The sequence below is a fragment of the Armigeres subalbatus genome, chromosome 1 (assembly GCF_024139115.2).
Source record: "Armigeres subalbatus isolate Guangzhou_Male chromosome 1, GZ_Asu_2, whole genome shotgun sequence".
In the NCBI taxonomy this organism is placed as follows: Eukaryota; Metazoa; Arthropoda; class Insecta; order Diptera; family Culicidae; genus Armigeres; species Armigeres subalbatus.
This window is the reverse complement of record NC_085139.1, coordinates 164,971,113-164,992,062: the sequence shown is the minus strand read 5'-3', so window position 1 is coordinate 164,992,062 and position 20,950 is coordinate 164,971,113. Positions and strand designations below refer to the sequence as shown.

At 38.4% G+C, this 20,950-nt stretch overlaps 1 protein-coding gene across 1 annotated transcript in view; it reads left to right on the top strand.

Moving 5' to 3' along the window:
* Positions 1 to 3,964: 3,964 nt before the first annotated feature.
* LOC134205481 (E3 ubiquitin-protein ligase highwire-like) overlaps positions 3,965 to 20,950 on the top strand; it is a 35,795-nt gene continuing 18,809 nt past the window's right edge. The window contains exons 1-2 of the mRNA XM_062680756.1: positions 3,965 to 4,696; positions 4,757 to 4,936. Of these exons, the coding sequence (XP_062536740.1) occupies positions 4,061 to 4,696; positions 4,757 to 4,936 (816 nt within the window). The 5' untranslated portion in view covers positions 3,965 to 4,060. The remainder of the gene's footprint in view (positions 4,697 to 4,756; positions 4,937 to 20,950) is intronic.

The following is a 20,950-nucleotide window of genomic DNA, read 5'->3' as shown; positions in this document are numbered from 1 at the left end:
AGAAGTTACGTATTAGCATGATCGACATATAGTTATACAGTCAAATGAAAATTTCAATCATATGCACATTTAGTAGAATTAACATTAATCTTACTAATTAACGTATCAAAAATAGTTGTAGTCCTTATCTAACGACATTCTCCGCATTTCAGATGGAAAACGACGATGGATTGGGGTTTGTCTGAATCGATCCGAGCACTGTATCTCCATTGGTTCCCAGCGTGGTGCTTCAGTACAATCAGCATCTGGAAAGACCCGCTGCATCTCGATTCTGGAGTCGAGCTCAACCAAAGCTTTGATGGAACAGGTAGATCAAAGCAGTCCCACAACTTCTGATGCTAATCGCAAAATGAGAACACTATTGATTATTTGATTTTATGAAGACGGATCGTCCCGGAGATGGGGACCTGGATCTGCTAAAGGTGAGGAACCGGCGACGGTGGTCAAATGATGCAGATCACTGACGCGTCGGAAGACAGTTCCGCAGTGCCGCCAACATCAACATTGCCAACTTGAACCAGACCAACATCGGGCTGCTAGGCGGGTGTGGTGGAGGCGCCAAAAGATGCAAGCCCAAAAGTGGCTGAAAGGAGACAGTATAGAAGAAATGAATCTCGAGAAACGGAAGAACGAGGGCGGTGATATGAGAGCTACGGCAACAGATCCTTCGATCGGAGTAGAAGCGTCAGCCCGGAGAATATTTTCATGTATATTGCAATAATATTACCAAAACGATCAGTGTTATTAATAATTGATATTTTCAGTAAGACGATGCGATTCGGCTAGTAGTACTAAATCGGATGCCTCAAAAATCTAACGCCCAGGCTAGCTCTAAGAACGGATGATATTACAGATGTACGTACAATTCACATGTATAACTGTTTTGATTGACATAAGTAAGTTAATTCACATGGGCATGCTTGAAAATGTTTTTAGGATCGTAAATCGACTGAAAATTTGTCAGTACCGAGGCTGGATTTCCCTCAGCGATTCCATTTACAACAAATCCCTGAAGATTGAATCGCGAGTTGCCGAAAAGAGCCCTCTCGCCTTCGATCTGGGAGACTCTTCGTGCGGTATTTTCCGCATTTCTGTGGCACGAAGGTCTGGTTACGATGCTATGGCGTGTGCTTCGTTTCTAAAGTTTCATCCGAGCATTCTTGAAGAAAGAAGTGAAAATATGCCAGTGGAAACCCTCATGAAACTTGCTCACCAGGAGCAAAAGGTTCTTCAACGACATTCGGTAGAGATATCTAACGCAGGGTCGTACCTTAATATCCGTCCTTCTACCCTGGAGACCTTAGCCAAGATTGGAAATTGTTGTGTTCATAATCGGAAGCTTCGCAATCGAAATGTAATTTTTTTTACTTTATGATTTGAGAGATTATTAACCTCACATGTTTGATTCAAGGCGGACATATTTTCCTCGAAGGACGGCGAATATCCCCAACCCAGTGCTCTACCACCGGCACTCCGATGTCTTGTCTACGTATGGGACCAATTGTGTTGCAATTTCATACATTTGGTGAAACCAACTCAAATGATAAGGAAAACGATTTTGAGAAACTTTTTGATCTCAGTACATAAACACTGAACAGATATAATGAATAAATCATTTCAGTAGTTCCTCAAGTCGAATAAACCTGGCGATGAGAAGTCGGCCAATGCTCCGAAAGTGCCTGGCCAGAAGGGTGAGGACGTTGCTGGTGAGCTGTGCGATGTGTTTTGCCAATCCCCGTGACTTACCATATGCGAATCTGCATCCTGGCTGCGCAAGATGCGAGGGAAAGGCTACAACTCGATTGGGGTGTACGTGAGGGGTGGGCGAAACTGTGGCGACGGAGGTCAGGGTGTTTCAGTTGGTATCTGATGTGCGAAGTGTAGACAGAAGTAAGAATCAGAGCTTAATTTTTTTACTTCTAACACACGGTCCTTTTTATGTAGGTATGTCAATTCGCAAAGTTTCCAATAATGTAAATTACAATGGTCAGCATCCACGGGTAGTAAACCGAAGGTGGTTCAAATATTTTGATAGGGTTCAGTGCAGAGTCAACTATACCCTCAGAACTTTTCACTATTATGAAGGAAAACTTTTTCTTGATGGAACTCAATTCTTACAATGGGGGTAGGAAACAGTGAATTTTCGGAGTTTTGGAACTCAACACAGTAATTTCTTCGATTTGGTCTTATAAATAAATCTTCCAATAATGCCTCTGATGGAATGTCTTACATGAACAGTCAGGTAGTAGTCAGTATAAGGCGGTGAACCTTAATGATTCCTATGATTCAAGCTATTATATTGAGGACAGAAATTCAATTGGACTGGTGCAGGTAAAAAAATATTTTTGTTGTGTTCTTGTCTGTGTTGTTCTTGTTCTTGTGTTGTCTTCTTCAAAATAATTCTATTTTATTAAAATTTCATAATACACTGGATTTTTATTTTTACACGATTTACAGTTTCTTAATTTTTCACCCATCCTAAATGTTGACGCTATTAACTACCATGTGATTTTTCTTTGAATTATTTAGGATTTTTTGAAACATGTTGCAAAGCTTTTGGTGGCAAATTGAAGTCACACGAACAAAAATACGAGCGAAAAAAATCGTGTAAAAACAAAATCCTGTGTAGTGTTTTGATAAGCTTTGTTAAGACATTGAAACCCATTTAACGGTGATAAGTGTGAGAAACACAAGCAGAAATATCGTCATTCCAATCTATTAACTTGAGTCTCTTCTTTTTCGGAGAAAGCCAATTCGCGAAGTCGTAGCAAATTCTGTCTTCCCTCCTATGGGAAACCCCATGCTATCGTCAGAGTTTGAGTCAACATGGCCGCCATCTTCTCCTATCTGTTGCTCTACTGTAAAACCTACAAAATCTTTCATTGGTTGTGTGAAGAATGTTGCTTCGACTCGTGAATATGACATAATGCCATTTGGTATAACGAGTTAAATGTCTAAAACCCATTTTGGCGTAATAGTAGAAAAATGGTATCAAGGTGGACCGTTTGCCATAACGACGAATTGGCATAATTCAAACAACAAAAGGTTAAGTACATTTGCCTGATAGGCATTTGTCCGGAATTAGAAAAGAGTAAAGATTCCTTTTCAAAAGATATTTGATCGAAAAAAGGCGAAAAGTAAATTACTTCTTAAAAAGCATGACTCTTGTAAGCGACGTTTGTTGAGATTTTATTATTTCCTTGCTCTTTTCTAAATTTTCTTGCAGTATAATTTTTCTCAAATTGTATTTTTTACAGTGAGAAAAGATTCCTCAAAGATCTCTATGAATCGTCCTCGGAACTTCTGTGCTACCACCGAAATTTATCCTGTCAGAGACCTAGGTGCAAAGTCCAACAGTGACTTAACTTATGATCTATTGGGAATGAATATGACGGCATGCATGCGTTTGATTTTGATGTTGATTGTCCTGGGCTACTGAGGATTTTTTTAGTTCTATAAGAATGCCATCTGACTCAAAAGATTGAAAATCACTTTAATGAACAGGTTATAGAGGACGTTTCCATGGAAGTAGCCGAATCTTACAAAAATATACAGACCTCACCGCCGTTCCTTCGACTAGCAATTCCATCGAAGTTTTCCATGGGCCAAGGATGGAACACGCCTCAGAACAAACTTATTAGCGACTACAATCACCACAGTAAACCTGAAAATGGAGCAAAAAACGAAGGACCCCCCAACGTAGTATTGAGACGTAAGAAACAATGCACGTGTTCGAGTGGGGATTCCAACTTGCTGAACTATCCATCGATCAATCTCCAGAAGTTGGTACCTGAGCAACTCCTAAGCAACAATTTTTCTAAGGAATCAACACCAAACAGCAGAAGCAAGAACAAAGTGAACAGCAAAATCAACGATAAGAACAACATTCAAACGAATCCTAGAGCGGCTTTGATTGCTAATGTTAAACGACCGGAGGATATAAATTTTCTGAATTTCTGAGTTGTATCACAACACGTCTCGCGAAAGTAACGAGAAATCCAAAAACGCAGATGACAAATCAGATGGGAGTGGTTCAAATGGTTCCAACTCGGCGTACAAAATGGATCTACAAGCTGGGGCACTGTCTTTGCTCAACAGACCATCAATGACATTTATGCTGGAGAAGCACGATCTGAAAAAGTTGCGATACTCGATGACCAGAAACCTTAGAAAAACTGTTTGCAATATTTATAGCCTTCAGGCGTTGAATTGGTTGCTCAGATCGGTCACGCAGCCCATCGGACTGCACGACATAATGTGGTGGTTCATATCCTCCTTGTCGTACTCCACCCATGACAGCGAGGATGAACCAAAACTGGACGAAGGTGTGCTTGGCCTGGAGCACCCCGGTTCCAACCAATTCAACGGTCCTCTTTCTCAAACCCTATCTCAAAGTCTGCATTGCCTACTACAAACAATAGCCGATCTCACACTGCTCCTACCGTCGGGGTCGTCTCTCCAGAAAACTGCCGTCCAATGTTTCGGTCTGAAGTTCAAACAGTCCGACCATCAGTTCCTACATCGATCGCATGTGTTTGGTAATATTTCCAAAATACTTTCCAAATCGGAAGAGCAAAACGACGATAATCTGGCTCCATCCATTGCATTGATGAACTCCTACTCCAATGCAGCAGAGGTCTACCAGGAGGAGCTTATTAGGATAAGTCTACTTAGTGATATTACGGAAATTTTTGACGTAAGTGATTCTAGTCCTTTTTGGTTCGATTTGATCGATGGTTGAATGTTCTCTTCGCAGCTTGTGGTATCGTCGAGACCGGCTTTGGCGAACTCTCTCATAGACAATTCGACGGAAACGTTCTGGGAAAGCGATGAGGAAGACCGCAATAAACCGAAGATAATAGAGCTTACCATGAACAGGACCAACTACCAGTGTAGAGCTATTTGCGTACACATTGACAACAGTCGTGATATTGGGGTGAGTATAACGTTTATTTATTTATTGGTCCACACACTGGCACACTGACTGGCCTTTTTGTTCCCGGAGTCCATCCAAGTCCAACCAACTCTTGTGATTATAATAGTGCTGTCCAATGAGAGCTTGAAGTAGCTCGAAGTTTCTCCCTGTCTTGCTCATGCCCATTTGTTGACAAAAAAGAACGAGCAGGACGGGAACAACTTCGAGCTACTTCGAGCTGCTCATTGGACAGCATTAATATGTTGTAAAATGAGATTCTCTCTTAACTGGCAAAGAACACTTGCAGTTAACTCGATGGTCTAGCTATGAATGAGCCTTAGATATATTTTAGAGACATTCAACTTTAAGAATATTTTCAATTAGAGGTGGGGAATCAAACAGGCTTTGTAGTCATATGGCTACTGCTTCTGCCTCATACGCAGGAGGTCGTGGGTTCAATTCCAGGTCCGTTCCATTCTCCTACTTTTGTATCTTTCTCTATATTTATCATGTTCCAGCAATCGCTAGAACTGGAAATGGACCTTCCATACCGTTTCCATTTCTATCCTATACCTCCAACTTGACTATTCTAGCAGTAGCTGCTAGAATTGGAAATGAACTAAAAAGCTCGTTTCCTACATCCAACGTTAACGTTGGCAGCTCGCAAAGATGACTATAAGCAACAAGATACCCGACTCTTTTGATATTGCGGAGACACGATAAGCGCTTACTAGCGAGCAAAAATCGAACTAGTACACTGTAAAATTTCAATTCTTGAACTGTCAAGCTTGATGCACTGTGAAAAAAAAATAGTCAGTAAAGCACACTATAATCTGTTTCTATTTAATTTTGAATTTAAAAAAACACCCAGTCCAGTGAAAGATTTGTACAAACATGTTTTTAATTGAATTAGAATAAAACAAGTCTGTGACACAGGTACGGAAGACAATATTAGGTAATGGTTTCCCAAACCCTATGTTCTTTGATTCGATTCTTACGATTTATTCAGCCTATTTTTAACGTTTAATTAGATTTGAAAACGTAACTGCTATAATACTACTATTAGAAGAATCTTGATGAAGTGTTTTGCCATCTATAAGAGCACCAGTTAAAAACATACTATCAGGAACATTATTCTACCGTACTTTTACCCAAAACAAGAACATTTTAGCAATGTTTGCGCTTTAACGAACATATTGTACGTCGGTTTGGAATCGCCGGTCCCTCTAATCGACGTTGAAATTGTCGATCGATTTTGAACTGATATTTTTGTTCACTGCTCGCATTTGCATAACACATTTCGCAGAGAAACTCGTTTACTCATTAATGGGCACTTTTTCTTCGCTATTTCTTTCTCTCTGCTGAAAAATTTACCCATTTGGGAGAATAAATGGATCTACTCATTCAAATGAGTAGATCCACTTAATCTCCCAAAATGGGTGAATTTTCCAGCAGAGAGAAAGAGATAGCAGATAAAAAAAATACCCATTAATGAGTAAACGCGTTTTTCCGGGTTGCATTATAATACTATCGACAGATATATGATTTCCGCACAATGATTTTCGTATCACGCTGTACGCGTACAGTGGCAAGATGACACACATCTTTTCTTTCCACCGTTGTATCTATTTGACAGCTTGTTTTGAAACTGATTCTACCGCTTTCCAAAACTATATTTTTCATCAAAATGTATAGAAATCATAAACTGTCACTATAGTTTTTTTATGAGTATTACACAATATTTACCCATATTTTTTGAATAAATTGTGAATTCGCGTCAGCAGTTCATACATCGATATGAAAACGTCAAAGTTTTCCAATTCTTCGTATTGGTATTTTAGCAGAAATATGCGAGTTCTTGCAAATATTCCTCAGGACGATTAATTCTGCGGACGTTAATCACTCTATTCTATGGTTTGGGGTGATTTGGACATTTGAAGGATGAAGCTAGCACCGTCCAATTGGGTCATAGATACAATTTTGAATTTGTCCAAAACAACGGTACATAACATTCTTCCCATTTAAAAAGTAGATGCTGACTAATGACAAATCAAAGATCCGCATCCTTTCCAATCCCTAGACCTCATTCCAATTAAAACCCATGGAATCCTTGCACAAAATGTTCGAAATCACACGATAGGGTAAATGATCCATTTTGGACCCCTAGAGGAAGTGACCGATAAATGCTTATAAGTATCAAATGGCACGTTTGATATAGGCGACAATCACACCATTACATAGATGGAAGTCTCATTTATGAAATTGGCATCAAGTGTTGATAAATCGCTGAGAATTTGTAATTTTCTGAAATAAAAATATTCTTCGTTTTGGACAGTGCAACATAATGTGGACCCCCCAATGTACACATTTTGGACACTATCTTTTGATTGGCATGCATCAATGAGAAGGTTCCTGCGTTTTAAATTCACAATTTCGTCAAAAACTTATTGTGTGCGTTCTGAGATTTTCAGTGATGTATACACCCAAAAAACAAATCTGACAATTATTGTATAAAATCTGGGCATATACAATTCTGTAAGCTTTTTATACAAATATTGTATTAAAATAATACAAATCTGTATTATTTCAATACAATAATTGTATTGAAATAATACAAATTTTGTATATCTGAATTAGTATACAGTTTCTGCAAGGTTCTTATGCAGAACTGTATTAAAATCTGCCATCCGCTGGTTGGGTGATACTTTAAGCGTAACGCATTGTAACGCTCGCCTTCTTGAGCAAACTAATTTCCTCGAAATGTCATCTAAATATCGCTATTTTCGTACGGGAATCCAGTGAAACAGATGCTGAACAATATTATTTTCCTGAAGCCAATGTGGGAATTAGCAGCGGCATTGATTTTAGTTCAGAAATCAAGAAAATGCCGCCAGGAGGGTCCAAAATGTGTAGGGGTCCAAATCAAGTTGGTTACCCTACAGAACTCAAACCATTGAATATCATGCAAAAGTGACGGTAGATCTTCCCGGTAACAACCCAAGAGCTGGCAAAATCAATAGGAAGTCATCTTCAGAGCATAATTGTAGTAAATAATGGGCTTACGAATAATTATTTTGGCAATGTTGTGAAAAATATCATCTAGAATTGCAGAAAAACCGATTTTTACTCAGTCAGCTTGCAAATGTTTGTTTTCATTTCATATGTCGAACGGCGTATTTGACATTTCAAACAACAAATTATGTTCTGTTTCGTACAATACAACGGTCGAAGGGCAGGGTACGGAAATCATCGTGCTATCGTGATACCAGCGTGATTTTGGGTGACAGACATATGATTTTATGCTGTACAGTGATATTGGTATCATATATGTGTCACAAGTATAACTTTCACCTACTCAGTGACTGAGTAAAATCGTATTGCTCTCTCTTTCTTTTGTTTTTCCACAGTAAAATCTTATTAGGAACTGTCAGACTGTGCGTGAACATTTACCTTCGTAGTCGTGAATTTCGGCTGGGCGACGCGACTAGAGATGTCGTAAAATCACGATTAATCGATTAGTAACTAATCGATTACTCTCGATTCTTGTCGATTATTGAATCGATTAATCGTTGTATATTAATCGATTCAAAATTAATCGATTATCACAACGATTAATCGATTCATCGAAGTAATTAATTAATTAGCGACATCCTTATGATGTCGTAAAATCCTGATTAATCGATTAGTAACTAATCGATTACTCTCGATTCCTATCGATTATTGAATCGATTAATCGTTGGGTAGTAATCGATTCAAAATTAATCGATTATCACAACGATGAATCGATTAATCGAAGTAATCGATTAATTTTGACATCTCTAGACGCGACGTGTCGAAGGGAAAATTGCTGTGCTTTTGAAAGTGAAAATAATTGCCAGGCAGTAAGATCTATATGCAGTGCAGCGGAACGCCAACGGAAATGGCACGATTTGACAGATAAAAAGATATTTTAGTTACCAGATAAAGATTGTCGCTGTCGTCGCTGTCCGGAACATCTTTTGCTGGCGATGATAGGGGATCTAAATGTCAATGAAGGAAAAATACATACGATTTGACAGTTAGGTACCACACATTTTTCGGACAGCAGAACAAAGGGAACCGAAGCGACAATCTTTATCTGGTAACTAAAATATCTTTTGACAGATAGCCCATACATTTTCTGTGAAATCCTGCAATTACCGTGGCCGTTCTGTTCTATTGAGCTGGATGTTTCAGAATTTTGTTTTAATGCATTCGTTAAATGAAAAATATTATCAAACTTTTTTTAAACAGATATTGCGAACTCATTGAACAAGCTATAATAATTTTACAATTACACAGCTTTATTTAACCAAAATATAAATGATTGTAATAGCATCTGTATCAGCCAAATGTAAGGATATTCTCCCTAGATTCGAATTTTTGTTTGGAATGCATCTTTCGATTAAATAAAAAATAAAAATAAGGACTCAATTTGCATTTATTGGTCTTGTAAAATTTACTTTAATAAGCTAGTGGAAAAATATTAATCTTCGTATATGTTCAATGAGCAAGGGAAATGTAGCTACCATGCGCAATGCAACTCATTAGCCCTGAAATGATTTCAGGATAACTCTTGCTTTAAAATACGTTGTTTTGCCATATCGTGTACAACACGGCAAACAAAATTTCTCCAAATATGGTCAAAGGTGTGGTTTTTGTACAACAGATGGCGGTAATATCACCGCTTTCAGTGTCTCCCGGTAAATATATGGAAAGTATTAAACTCGGGCATCTTGTTCCTTCCAGTTATCTTAGCTGCTCGTTAACCAAGACGAACCTCTGCCTCTCGAACCTAACCCAAAAATTCCAATAAAAATTCCGTATGAACTCGTGGCAAGTGCAGAGGTATATTCGGCTTGCAGTGACCGAGTGATTACATCATCATTTCCTCCCCCTTTCCTACATTGACTTGCATTCTGACGTGGCAGGCGCCAGTATGACCTAACAAATGAGATCACCAGTACTTACAATTGAAGATAAGTGCTAGTCCCAAGCAAACATCTGTTGGTTATCTGTGCAAGAACAGCTGATCTGGTCATAATGGAGTAGCAACTACGGGCAGTCAATCAAGCAAGCTCAAGCTCAAGCAAATTTCGGATTTCTGCTATCGTAGCTGTTGCTTTTATAGAAATATTCGAGAATTTTACTCTGATGATGATGATGATGTTCATAAGCATACCATAAGCATAGACACTTATACGAAATCCACGGGATGAATAGAGAATCTCCTTCCAGAAGAAAGTTTGTACAAATAATAATGCAAACAAGCCCTCGTTTTCCAGATTGACCCAATAGATGGGGAGAAGAGACCGCCCTTTATCCAAGAAATGTTACCAATAGGAATATTCGAAAATCTTACTCTGATTACTTAAATAGCATAATATTCCCGGAAATATCAGAGCATGCAAGGCAAACAATTCTTGTCATATTGTGTTCGGGTTCTGAAAAAAGGCTTATTGCAAGGTGCGTTTGTCAGTAACACACTCAATTGATGACAAAGGGTATATTGTTAGGCATTGCTCGAATATTGATTCCCTGAAATGGATACAACGTACCAAGGGCTGACAGTTTTGCCAGGACAGCCCTAAGAGGGATCCAACAATCATGAATAAAGCTAAACCAACCAGCAAATCCACACAAGTGAGCCCCTCTCAAGTGAACTCAAGGATCGGATCGCAAGGATAGAGAGATAAAGCTGAAGGAGACAAGTAACGAAACGGTCGTGGTGGAGAGCGCTAACGGTGGCATGCAGCAGAACAATACGGTGGAGAAAGTGTCGAGTGGCGTCCTGCCGAGCTTAATCATCGGCAAGATGCAACTCGATGACATTATCGACGGCACCAATCCTTTTCTTATTGGCAATACTCCCCCCCCCTGGGACATTGCCGCCTTGCAGCTTAGTGTTCATTAAGCACTTCCACAGTTATTAACTGCGAGGTTTCTAAGCCAAGTTCCCATTTTTGCATTTGTATATTATGAGGCTAACACGATGATATTTTTATGCCCAGGGAAGTCGAGAAAATTTCCTAAACCGGACCGGGAATCGAACCCAGCCCCCTTCAACATGATCTTCCTTTGTAGCCGCGCATCGTACCGCATGATAATTACCAATAAACGGGGCAATATGTCAAGAGATCTGAAGCTGAACCTGCTTAAGCTGCGCAATTTGGTTTTTGTTGCAAAGCAGGAACATGGAGTGCTTGCGGCTAGGTTGGAAGGCTGTGGCATGATGGAAAAGAGCACATAGACTGCTTCCTTCTGCTTTCATAGTAGCACAACCATAGCATAGAAGGCGTTAGATTTAGCAGTCAGCGACAGAGCGGCAAAAAAGAGGACAAACAAGCACGCCAGAGACTCGCCCGGCATTAAGCGCCATTCACAGAACGCAAAAAGGCATCGGAAGAGCGCAAACCAGAAGGGCATACTCACGAAGGAAGCAAGCAAGAAATGTATATGACATTTATATACTTCCAAGTACATATAGAGAATTTAACCTCATTTTCGATAAAGCCTTTAAATCGAAATCATTAAATGGAAACGTACCCACAACTGTATCTAGCATGGAGCTGATTTCTAGCTGAATAAGTGCGAAAAACGTTGCGGAAAAATGTTTTTGTAAGGGCAATTTGGCCAATAGATCTCTTGCTATATAAAGGCCATACATACACATATTTTTTTCAGGGATCCACCTGACATTCAATGTTTCATAATATGTAGGCATTGTTCTTCAGGAATTTAAAGAAATGTTTCTAGAACATCTACGGAAATTTCTTGAAAAATACTAGAATTGATTCAACAATTTCTCAGGATTTTTTTTAGAGAATTCCTAAGTACAAAACTCCAAAACACTTTCAATGTATAAAACGAATGCTTTGTATTTGCCTCTTCCCTTGATCGTGCAGCAAGCAGCACGCCATCTCGCAAACATTAATCAGTGCACCGAAATTAAAACCTCACTTTGGGCTAAAAATGAAGCATTCGTTCGTTTTGAAAAAAGATATTTTAGTTACTAGATAAAGATTGTCGCTGTCGTCGCTGTGCGGAACTGATGGATTTCTCAAAAAATACGAGACCGAACATTCAAGAACTAGCGTGATTCGGAAGAAAAGCTATTAACGACCATCGGCTACTCTCTTGTGTTTAATCGCTCAAAAAATAGTACTGACTGATAATCATAATACACAATATACACACATACACATAACAAGTTATGCTTCGACAAATATCCGTATACATTCATAGTCAAACTTACAACACAGCTGTCATCGTCATAACCAGGGGGTAGACACCCCAGTACTTTTGCAAATCAGAGGGCTATCACTACTTCATGTCAACACTCCTCCTTAGTGTAGCCCACTGTCAAGTGTCACTTTGCTGCTATCGGTATTTTGCTCCTCCTGTTTAAAAATCGACCTTCCCTCACTGTTTCAAGTAGTACAATCCATCAATCTTTTCACCAATAGCAACAACTTTGCTGCCATCTATGATCCGGCAATCCATCATTCCAAACAGGACGGTATAGCCCTCGCTAGTGATTTGACTGACAGACAATACATTTCCAGACAATCCAGGAACATACAACATATCCTTAAGTTTAATGTCTACGGATTCACCCATCAGTCCTCGACCAATGATCCTGCCTTCTCCTCTTCCTCTTGCTGTTAACGTTCTTCCATCTGCTAACAACACCTTTTCTTCACAGGAGATTCTGTTCTTAAGACCTTCAGCATAATCTGTCATGTGCTTTGAACAACCAGTGTCGATGATCCAATGTCTTCTATTTAACACATTTCTTGTCTTCATTGTAAAGCACACATTTCTGCTACTTCCACTACTTCCCGGACCAGGATGATGCACTACTGACTTGACTTGGCTCCTAGCTCTTCGTTCATCCAACAAATCAGGACAATACCACTGGATATGACCTTCTTTACCACAGCGATAACACACTCGAACTCTTTCTCGCCTTACATTCGCAGTTGACTTCATTGCATTTTCGTTTGTAGCCTCATGCACTCTGCTTTCATTCTTTCTTCGCCACTCATCTAGCAGCTTACCCTTCACGTAGTCCAACCTTAAATCCTCTTCCGGGCGACCTTCCAATGCAGTAACGAGTGGGTTGTACGATTCCGGTAAGCTCGACAACAAAATTGCTACAACCAGATGTTCCTTCAATGCTTCTCCCATCCTGGACAAACGATGAACTAACTCAGATGCTTCCACGAGATGACTGGACATACTTCCGCCTTCATCCAGGCGCAATGAACATAATTTCCTCAGAACATGAATCTTGTTCGATAACGACCCTCTCTCGTGGTATCCTTTAAGCATATCCCACATCTCTTTCGCACTACTTGCTGTCATAATGTGGCTAAGCTGACCATCTTCAAGTGCCAAACCAATTATAGCCCGCGCCTTTTCATCCTTTCTCCTCCAAGCTGATGTAGTGTCTTCCGGTATTGAATCGTTCACCATCGACCACAGATCCTCTCTCATTAGCATCAACTCCATCCTAAATCTCCACGTCGCCCAGTTGCAATCATTCAACCGGTCAAACGTAATTTTCGCCTCAGTCATCTTATTATTTATTTAACAACTAATTTTGCTTCTTCAAAACACCCTTTCGTACCACTGTGCAATGTTCTTTCCGATTCAATTTTCTTTCACACAATTGCTCTAACCAATACACATAGTCCGTACAGTCTCACTTCTCAGTTCTCACTAGTCTTAAGCATGTCTTAGTATCTGGCGAACAATTGATGTAAACAAACAAACTGCGGCAAAGTTGTTTACAGCCTGCTCCTCCTCAAACAAAACTTAATGCTCTAGTTCTTTTGTTGGTCGAATCATCACCAACGGCACGTCACCCGACAAAAACAAAAAACTGCACTTTCGGCTTTCGCCCGTGAATAAAAACGTGATAACAAACTTTCCGACACGTTAACTTAACGCAGATCTATCAAAATGTCTTTCTTCGAACAGACACTTTCACTTCATTTTCTTCCTAATTTCTGAGCCCATAACCTGATGGATTTCTCAAAAAATACGAGACCGAACATTCAAGAACTCGGACAATTTCCGTCGGGAAACTAGCGTGATTCGGAAGAAAAAATAATTAACGACCATCGGATACTCTCTTACGTCTTTAATCGTTCAAAAAATAGTACGGACTGATAATCATAAATGCACAATATACACACATACACACAACAAGTTATGCTTCGTCAAATATCCGTATACATTCATAATCAAACACACAATACAGCTGTCATCGTCATAACCAGGGGGTAGACACCCCAGTACTTTTGCAAATCAGAGGGCTATCACTACTTCATGTCAACAGGAACATCTTTTGCTGGCGAGGATAGGGGAGCTAAATGTCAAAGAAGGAAAATCCATACGATTTGACAGGTATGTACCACACATGTTTCGGACAGCAGAACAAAGGGAACCGAAGCGACAATCTAGTAGGGGTTTTTTATGACTGATTATGCTGAAATTTGGCTCAAACATTCTTTGCATATTAAAGAATATTGTGGCCAAATTTCATAAAATTCGGTCGACAAAAACCCCCCTGCCAATAATAGAACAAAACCTGCCAAAGCCGTCTGTTCCCCTAGCTAAAATATCTTTTGTTTTGAACGAATCGAAAGGCCTTTTAGAATTTAGAATGCCTTGAGAAACTTTTCAGGGATTAAAAAAACATCCCGGGAAATTCCAGAAGAATTTATGGAGGGATTTCTGGAAGAATTCTTGAAGTAAATTGATTTTTTGGGAGAACTCCTGGAGGATCTCGTGGAAGAAATATAGGAAGAATTTGAAGAGTAAATTCTATAGGATACTGTGGGGGAATTCCTAAAGAATTCCCCAGAAAGATCCAGAGGAGCTTGTTGGGTGATTTCTTGACGATAGTAACTGGAGAATTTTTAAGAGGACTTTCGGCAGTAATTTCTGGAGAAGTTTTATGGGGGAGGACCACTGAAGTTGTAGGGGAAGATGTTCGGTTGCCGGCACCCCGTCGTAACTTTTGACAGAATACAGATGTGGTCATTTTGACATTTGCCATACGTGTGCTATGTAAACACGATCTTGTTGTGCCCATTTCCGAAGCATATAGAAGCTTTTGTTTCGTTTTACAGAGAAAACTCTTTTTTGTCAAGTGAAAACCCACTCCAAAGTTTGTTTTGGTCATTTGCTTAGTGCTATACTGCCTATGATCGCATATCAGTCCCATATGAATTTCCGTCGTTTTCGAGTTAGCACCAGTAATGGTAATTTTCATCATAGTATTATCAAATGCAACTGTTAAATAGGAATGTTTGTTTGGGAAAAGTCGAAAAAAATATCAAGCCAGTTTGTCCCAGATGGAAAATGACCGCATGTGAGTCCCTTTTTCTTTGATAATGGAACTCATATGCGGTCATTTTCAAGATGGGACAAGTAGGCTTGATGTTTGTTCCTCATTTTATCCATTTGATATTTTTTCATATGGGACGGATATGCGATAGGCAGTATAAACCGTAGTAAAACGATCAAAATGGTGAGCGCATTACGTATTTACAAAGCAAATTTACTCTGTTTTGTGATTCAATATTGAATGCCACCGTAGCGGTCACAATTGAACTATTATGTTCATTTTTCAAGAATAAATGTTGGCTGTTACACCCTTTTCAAGTGTTGGTCTAAAGTTACTTTCAAGTATATTGAAGAATCCGTTGAGAGAATAAACATGTTGCGTCTGCCAATATTTTGGCATCCATCTTCTCCAACACCTTCAAACTTTAGAGATGAGCCAGCCTGGGGCTGCACATCATTTGTTATCTTTATTATAGAGATTCATCTCTTAAACTGCTGTTCAAGTCGCCATTCACCGTGCATTTTAGGCAATTTAGCAAATATTAGAGCTCTCCAAATAATTTAAATTGAAAATTATAGTCCTGAACACCGTCACGAACCTTGAATAATTGTTGTAGATAATTTTTCAGTGATATATTAGGGTATCCTTTCGCCGTGTTAGGGCACCATTCACCGTGTGGGTAGGTACCCATTCACCGTGAATAAGAACTTTTCCTTTAAATTAATTAAAATATGAATTTAAACTTTGATTTTAAAATGTTATTCGTGTTTTTCATTTATTTAAGCATAAACATGTGGAGTTCATGTGTTTTAGTGTAACACAGAAAGGACATAATCAATCAATAGAATTATTATTGCAGATGCAGAAATCAATGCTCATTAGCGTCACGTAACTCTTATGACCAACAAGTCATCCTCGGAAAACCATTGCTTCTGCTCAACCTGTTCAAAATAATGGCGGAATCATTCATAGTACTCACGATTTCAATGGCCGGTGAATGGACACAGTTATTTTCTGGGGGATCCATTCGCCGTGCATTTTTATTTGGTGGAGAATGAAGTGTTACCTATATTTTCGGCTTAATTTTATAAGTAAAATCAAAATACACACCTGACACTTAAATTGCATTGACCATAAAATGTAAAGAACAATAAAACATTCACTTTTCCACTGATATTGAGCGAGCGAAGAATATACTTGATGGCTGAAAACAAAGGTGGAAGCAGACAGCCGCAGGATGTTAACAAACTCTAACGTAAAAACAGCTGTTGAAACAGTTATATTTTACAGTTATTACTGGGAGAGGATTCTTTTGAACTTCTTTAATGGTGCTGATCGATGTGCTTTACTACAGGTGTGGCCCAAACCCTGAAGTAGTATTTGTTCAACGAAAATTCTCTCTTTTGAGAGAGAAACTCTCAGCTGGGTTGCCGAAGATGGCCGAAGGCGACCGAATGTGACGTCACGTCTGGTATACTCAGTACAATTTTTATAACAGACAGGACGTTTCATTCCGCCCTCCCACTGTGGGTGGCAATGTTTACATTATTTTTCCGACTAATACAGACTTAGAGGACTTTAGCCCACACCTTTACTAAAGCACATCGGGTGCTGATGTTGAAATAAAGTATTTTTCAATATTTTCGTAAACATAACGAACATTAATTTGAACCCCACGGTGAATGGTGTACCCACGGTGAATGGCGACCTGACTAAAACACTATAATAAAAATAACCTTCATGTTCTTCATAGCTTGTTACCTATCTCTATTTTTTTCCTCAATCTTTTTTCAGTTCTTGAGGCTTATTTTACCTTGACCAGTGATGTATTATTGATATGATTATTTCCATTATTGCTAAACATGCTGATCTTATTATGGCATCATAATTTATTATTTATGCCAGTACTTCCTCCATCAGTAAGCTGGTTTACGATCAAACACTGTTTTGTGACGACTGGTGTAAAGAACGGGTGTGTGCAAAAAAAAAATGAATTTGAAAAAAAAGAACGCAAAAATGTGGAAACTAAATTGCTTGTGTTTTGATTATTAAAAAGGAGAAGACCCGACAATGGCACTTCAAGCACTTCTCCTGTACAGCATTACCATGTGACAAAATTAAGATATTAACAACAAATGCCCAGATATTCTTAAGATGTGTGGAACTGATCACAATTTGTTATACTGGACTATTGTCGACAAGTCTCCAGAAAAAAACACTAGTCGCTTTCAAGAGAATATCGATAAAGCATCTTCTTCAGGAATCCACAAGCTGCAACGAAATGCTTATTAGGGTAATTCGCCAAATGTTGAACGGCTAATTTCTTCGCCTATTGTTGAACGCACGTGCATTTCTTATGGGAGTTCAACAATAGGCGACAAAATTAGCCGTTCAACATTTGGCGGTTTCCCCTAGCTGTTTCATTGACTCTCGGAGATATCCTTGGTCGTAGAAACCTGCTGAAGTGTAGGTGGCATGTTGCTTTCCATCATCACTACCGAGAAGAGCTCTAGACTCGACATTAAAGAATTCTGGTTTATCATTATCATTACACATTTATACAAACAATTGATTAAGCCGGATACCTCAAATAGTTTCAAAAGTTACTTGAAAAAAAATTTGCATTTAAAAATAGTTATCCATGATTTGATGAAAACGACAACTGATGACTTTTTTCCCGATTTTTTGTATAATTTCAAGAAATTCTTCACTGCCGTCATATGCATACTTGTCCCATGTTTGCTGGGATTCCCTATATACATGGGACAGTTATGCGTAGAACGGCAGTTCAATTCCCGCATATTTCCCGCATTTCCCGATTTCCCGATTTCCCGACTCATTGGCTACCCTGCAGTTGATTATCAATGGAAATCATCAGTTTAATACCTAATTTCAGGCTATAAGCCAAGTTGTTAGCAAACTAACAATTTTTGAAATTTTTATAAAATGTGTATAATGTACTTAAATGTAATAAATTTCATTACTATTGACACAATAAATCCTCATCTTTCCAGCCATAACGCACCTACTTCATAGTTTTTCATTTTGAGTGGTTTTTTTAGGGTGCCGACAACCGACCACCTTTTTCGAAACGGCATAAAATCAACGCTTAACAAAATTAATAATTTTTTACCAATAGATGAAATAAAACAAATCTCTCCACTAGTTATTAGTTTATGCCTATATGCTTCCATTGGTATGCAAATATCACCACATTGTGCAATTGGACGAAAGTTTTGGGTCAAAACTATACCAACATTTGAAAAGGGCGTAACTGCCAAAACTTATTATTTTTCTTTCTAATTCTTCGTCGACATATAAAGCTATATATGTGGACCAAGAAACAGAAGGAATAAATTTTAGCTGTTGCGCCCTTTTCAAATGTTGATCTAGACAAACAAAAGGGTGCCGACAATCGACCTTCCCCTACTATTAAGATTGAAGTTTTTCGGCGATAGCAGTGTTAATAAGTACCAAATACGTGTTTTTTTTTGCGATTACATTCCGGTTAGTCGGATGTAGGAGCAAAAACACATTTGCTACTTATTAAGGCTGCTATCGCCAAATAAATTCAATCGTTTCTGGAAAAAAGTTCCCGTGGGCGTATTTCCTTAAATAATTTTTTGAGAAAATTTCCGGGTGGATTCGAAGAGAAATTTCTAGAGATGCTTTTGAAGGAATTTTCGGAAGAGTTTTTGTATATATTTCTGTAGAAGAAACTGGAAGAATTTCTTAAGGAACTCTTTCAGGGATGTACAAAAAATTTAAGGAACTACCAAAATATGTTAAAACTTTTTTCGAGAAGAATTATTTTGAATTTTGAAAAATCTAGAGGAATTTCTGAAAATTAATTTCTGAAGGAATTTCCGGTATAATTCTCAGGAGCTGGATGGAAAGTGAGTTTAGACGAATTTCATGTGAATTTCGTAAATTTTCAGTAAAGCGAAGTAATTTATGAAAAATTCTTGTATCTGTGGAAAAAAACTAATTTAATTCTGATGTGAATTTCCGAAGGAATTCTTGGAGGAGCTTCCGGAGGAATTCCTGTAGGAACTTCCGGCGGAATTCCTGGAGAAACTTACGGAGGAATTCCTGGAGGAACTTGGCTCATTGGACTTGCATTGACGTTCCGATTGGATACCACGCGTAGTTGCCCTTGTAGACCAATTGATCCGAATTCCAGTTTGGAGAACCAAGAACATCTGCATCAAACTTATTTGGACTGCACATAATACGCAAGGGCTCTAGGGACTTGTATGGACATGCTGGGTTGATTTCGGTTTGAAACCAGGCGTAGTTGACCTGCTAAACCAAATGATCTGAACTCTAGAACAATTTGGAGTACCTAGAATATCTGCATCAAACTAATTTAGCCTGCACATAATACGCAAGGGCTTTAGGGGCTTGCAGGGACAAGCTGAGTTGCTTTCCGTTTTGAAGTTCTTTCAATTGGTTAATCTTACTCATATTGAATTTGGTAAATCGAAATTGTCTACATTTTAAATGACAGCATTGGGTCCGCTTAATTGTAGATTGTGGCAGATTTACAATGATCGTGGATATGCTTATCTCTGCTACTCCATCTACAATTTGTGCAAGGGCTCCATGCTATGCTATTTTAAATGACAGCATCAATACTTCAGCTAATCTAGCAAAAAATGAGGATCCTTGAAAACATTACAAACTAGCAAACTACAGGTAACTAGATGAGGTAGATATAAGACAACCGTGATTGAATCGTGAAAATCGCTTAGAAGACGCTCGGAAACCTGCTGATTGAAATCATGATTCTAATGATTTCTTGATTGCAGTATTTAGATCTCCAAGCAGATTTTACCAACACTATCACAGAGTGAATTTTGTTTTGCTGCACACTGAATCAAAGTAAAAATTTTCATTTTCACCTGATGCCTAGTTCAAATTTGCGATATTTTTCTTAGTGTTTTCACTCATTGTTTGTTGTTTTCTAACAGCAAACAAGAAAAATATGACAGTTCTAACAGCAAACAAAGGAAAATTTTGTAAACATAGCACCAACACTGATGGGGATGGAGAGGGCTATTCAACATGTTAACCAAGAACATGTACTTCCCATCATGCAATTAGATTCATATACACGGATAACTTCGTAAACTCATTAATGAGTAAAAATATAACCATTTTTGGATCTTGTATTGAGCTGTCAGAAAATGAGGCAAATTTGACAACTTGAAGTGGGTGAAAAAACACCCATTTTGAGAATGTTGACCGACTTTGAAAACGTTTATTTGTAAACCCATAAATGGGTGAAAAAAGTCTTGTGAATTTCTCGTATCAAAATTAGCTCCCAACTGCGTGCTGCGGCGTTCCAGAAGTTTATTTGACCGGATTATACGCGGAAACCATGGGGAAGCTTAAACGTAAGTAATTCAAAACATTTGCAAGATCTCAATAATATCTTGTTCGAAATATAATATATAATATATATATATATATATATATATATATATATATATATAATATATAATATAATATAATATTATAATATCAGGATCGAAACCGTAGGAAATGCATCTTCAACCACAACACGACGATTTTCCTGGATTTAAAAAATATAATTGTATTCATTACGCACCATCATAATAAAATAAATTAGTTTGAGTATTTTATTTGTTGTG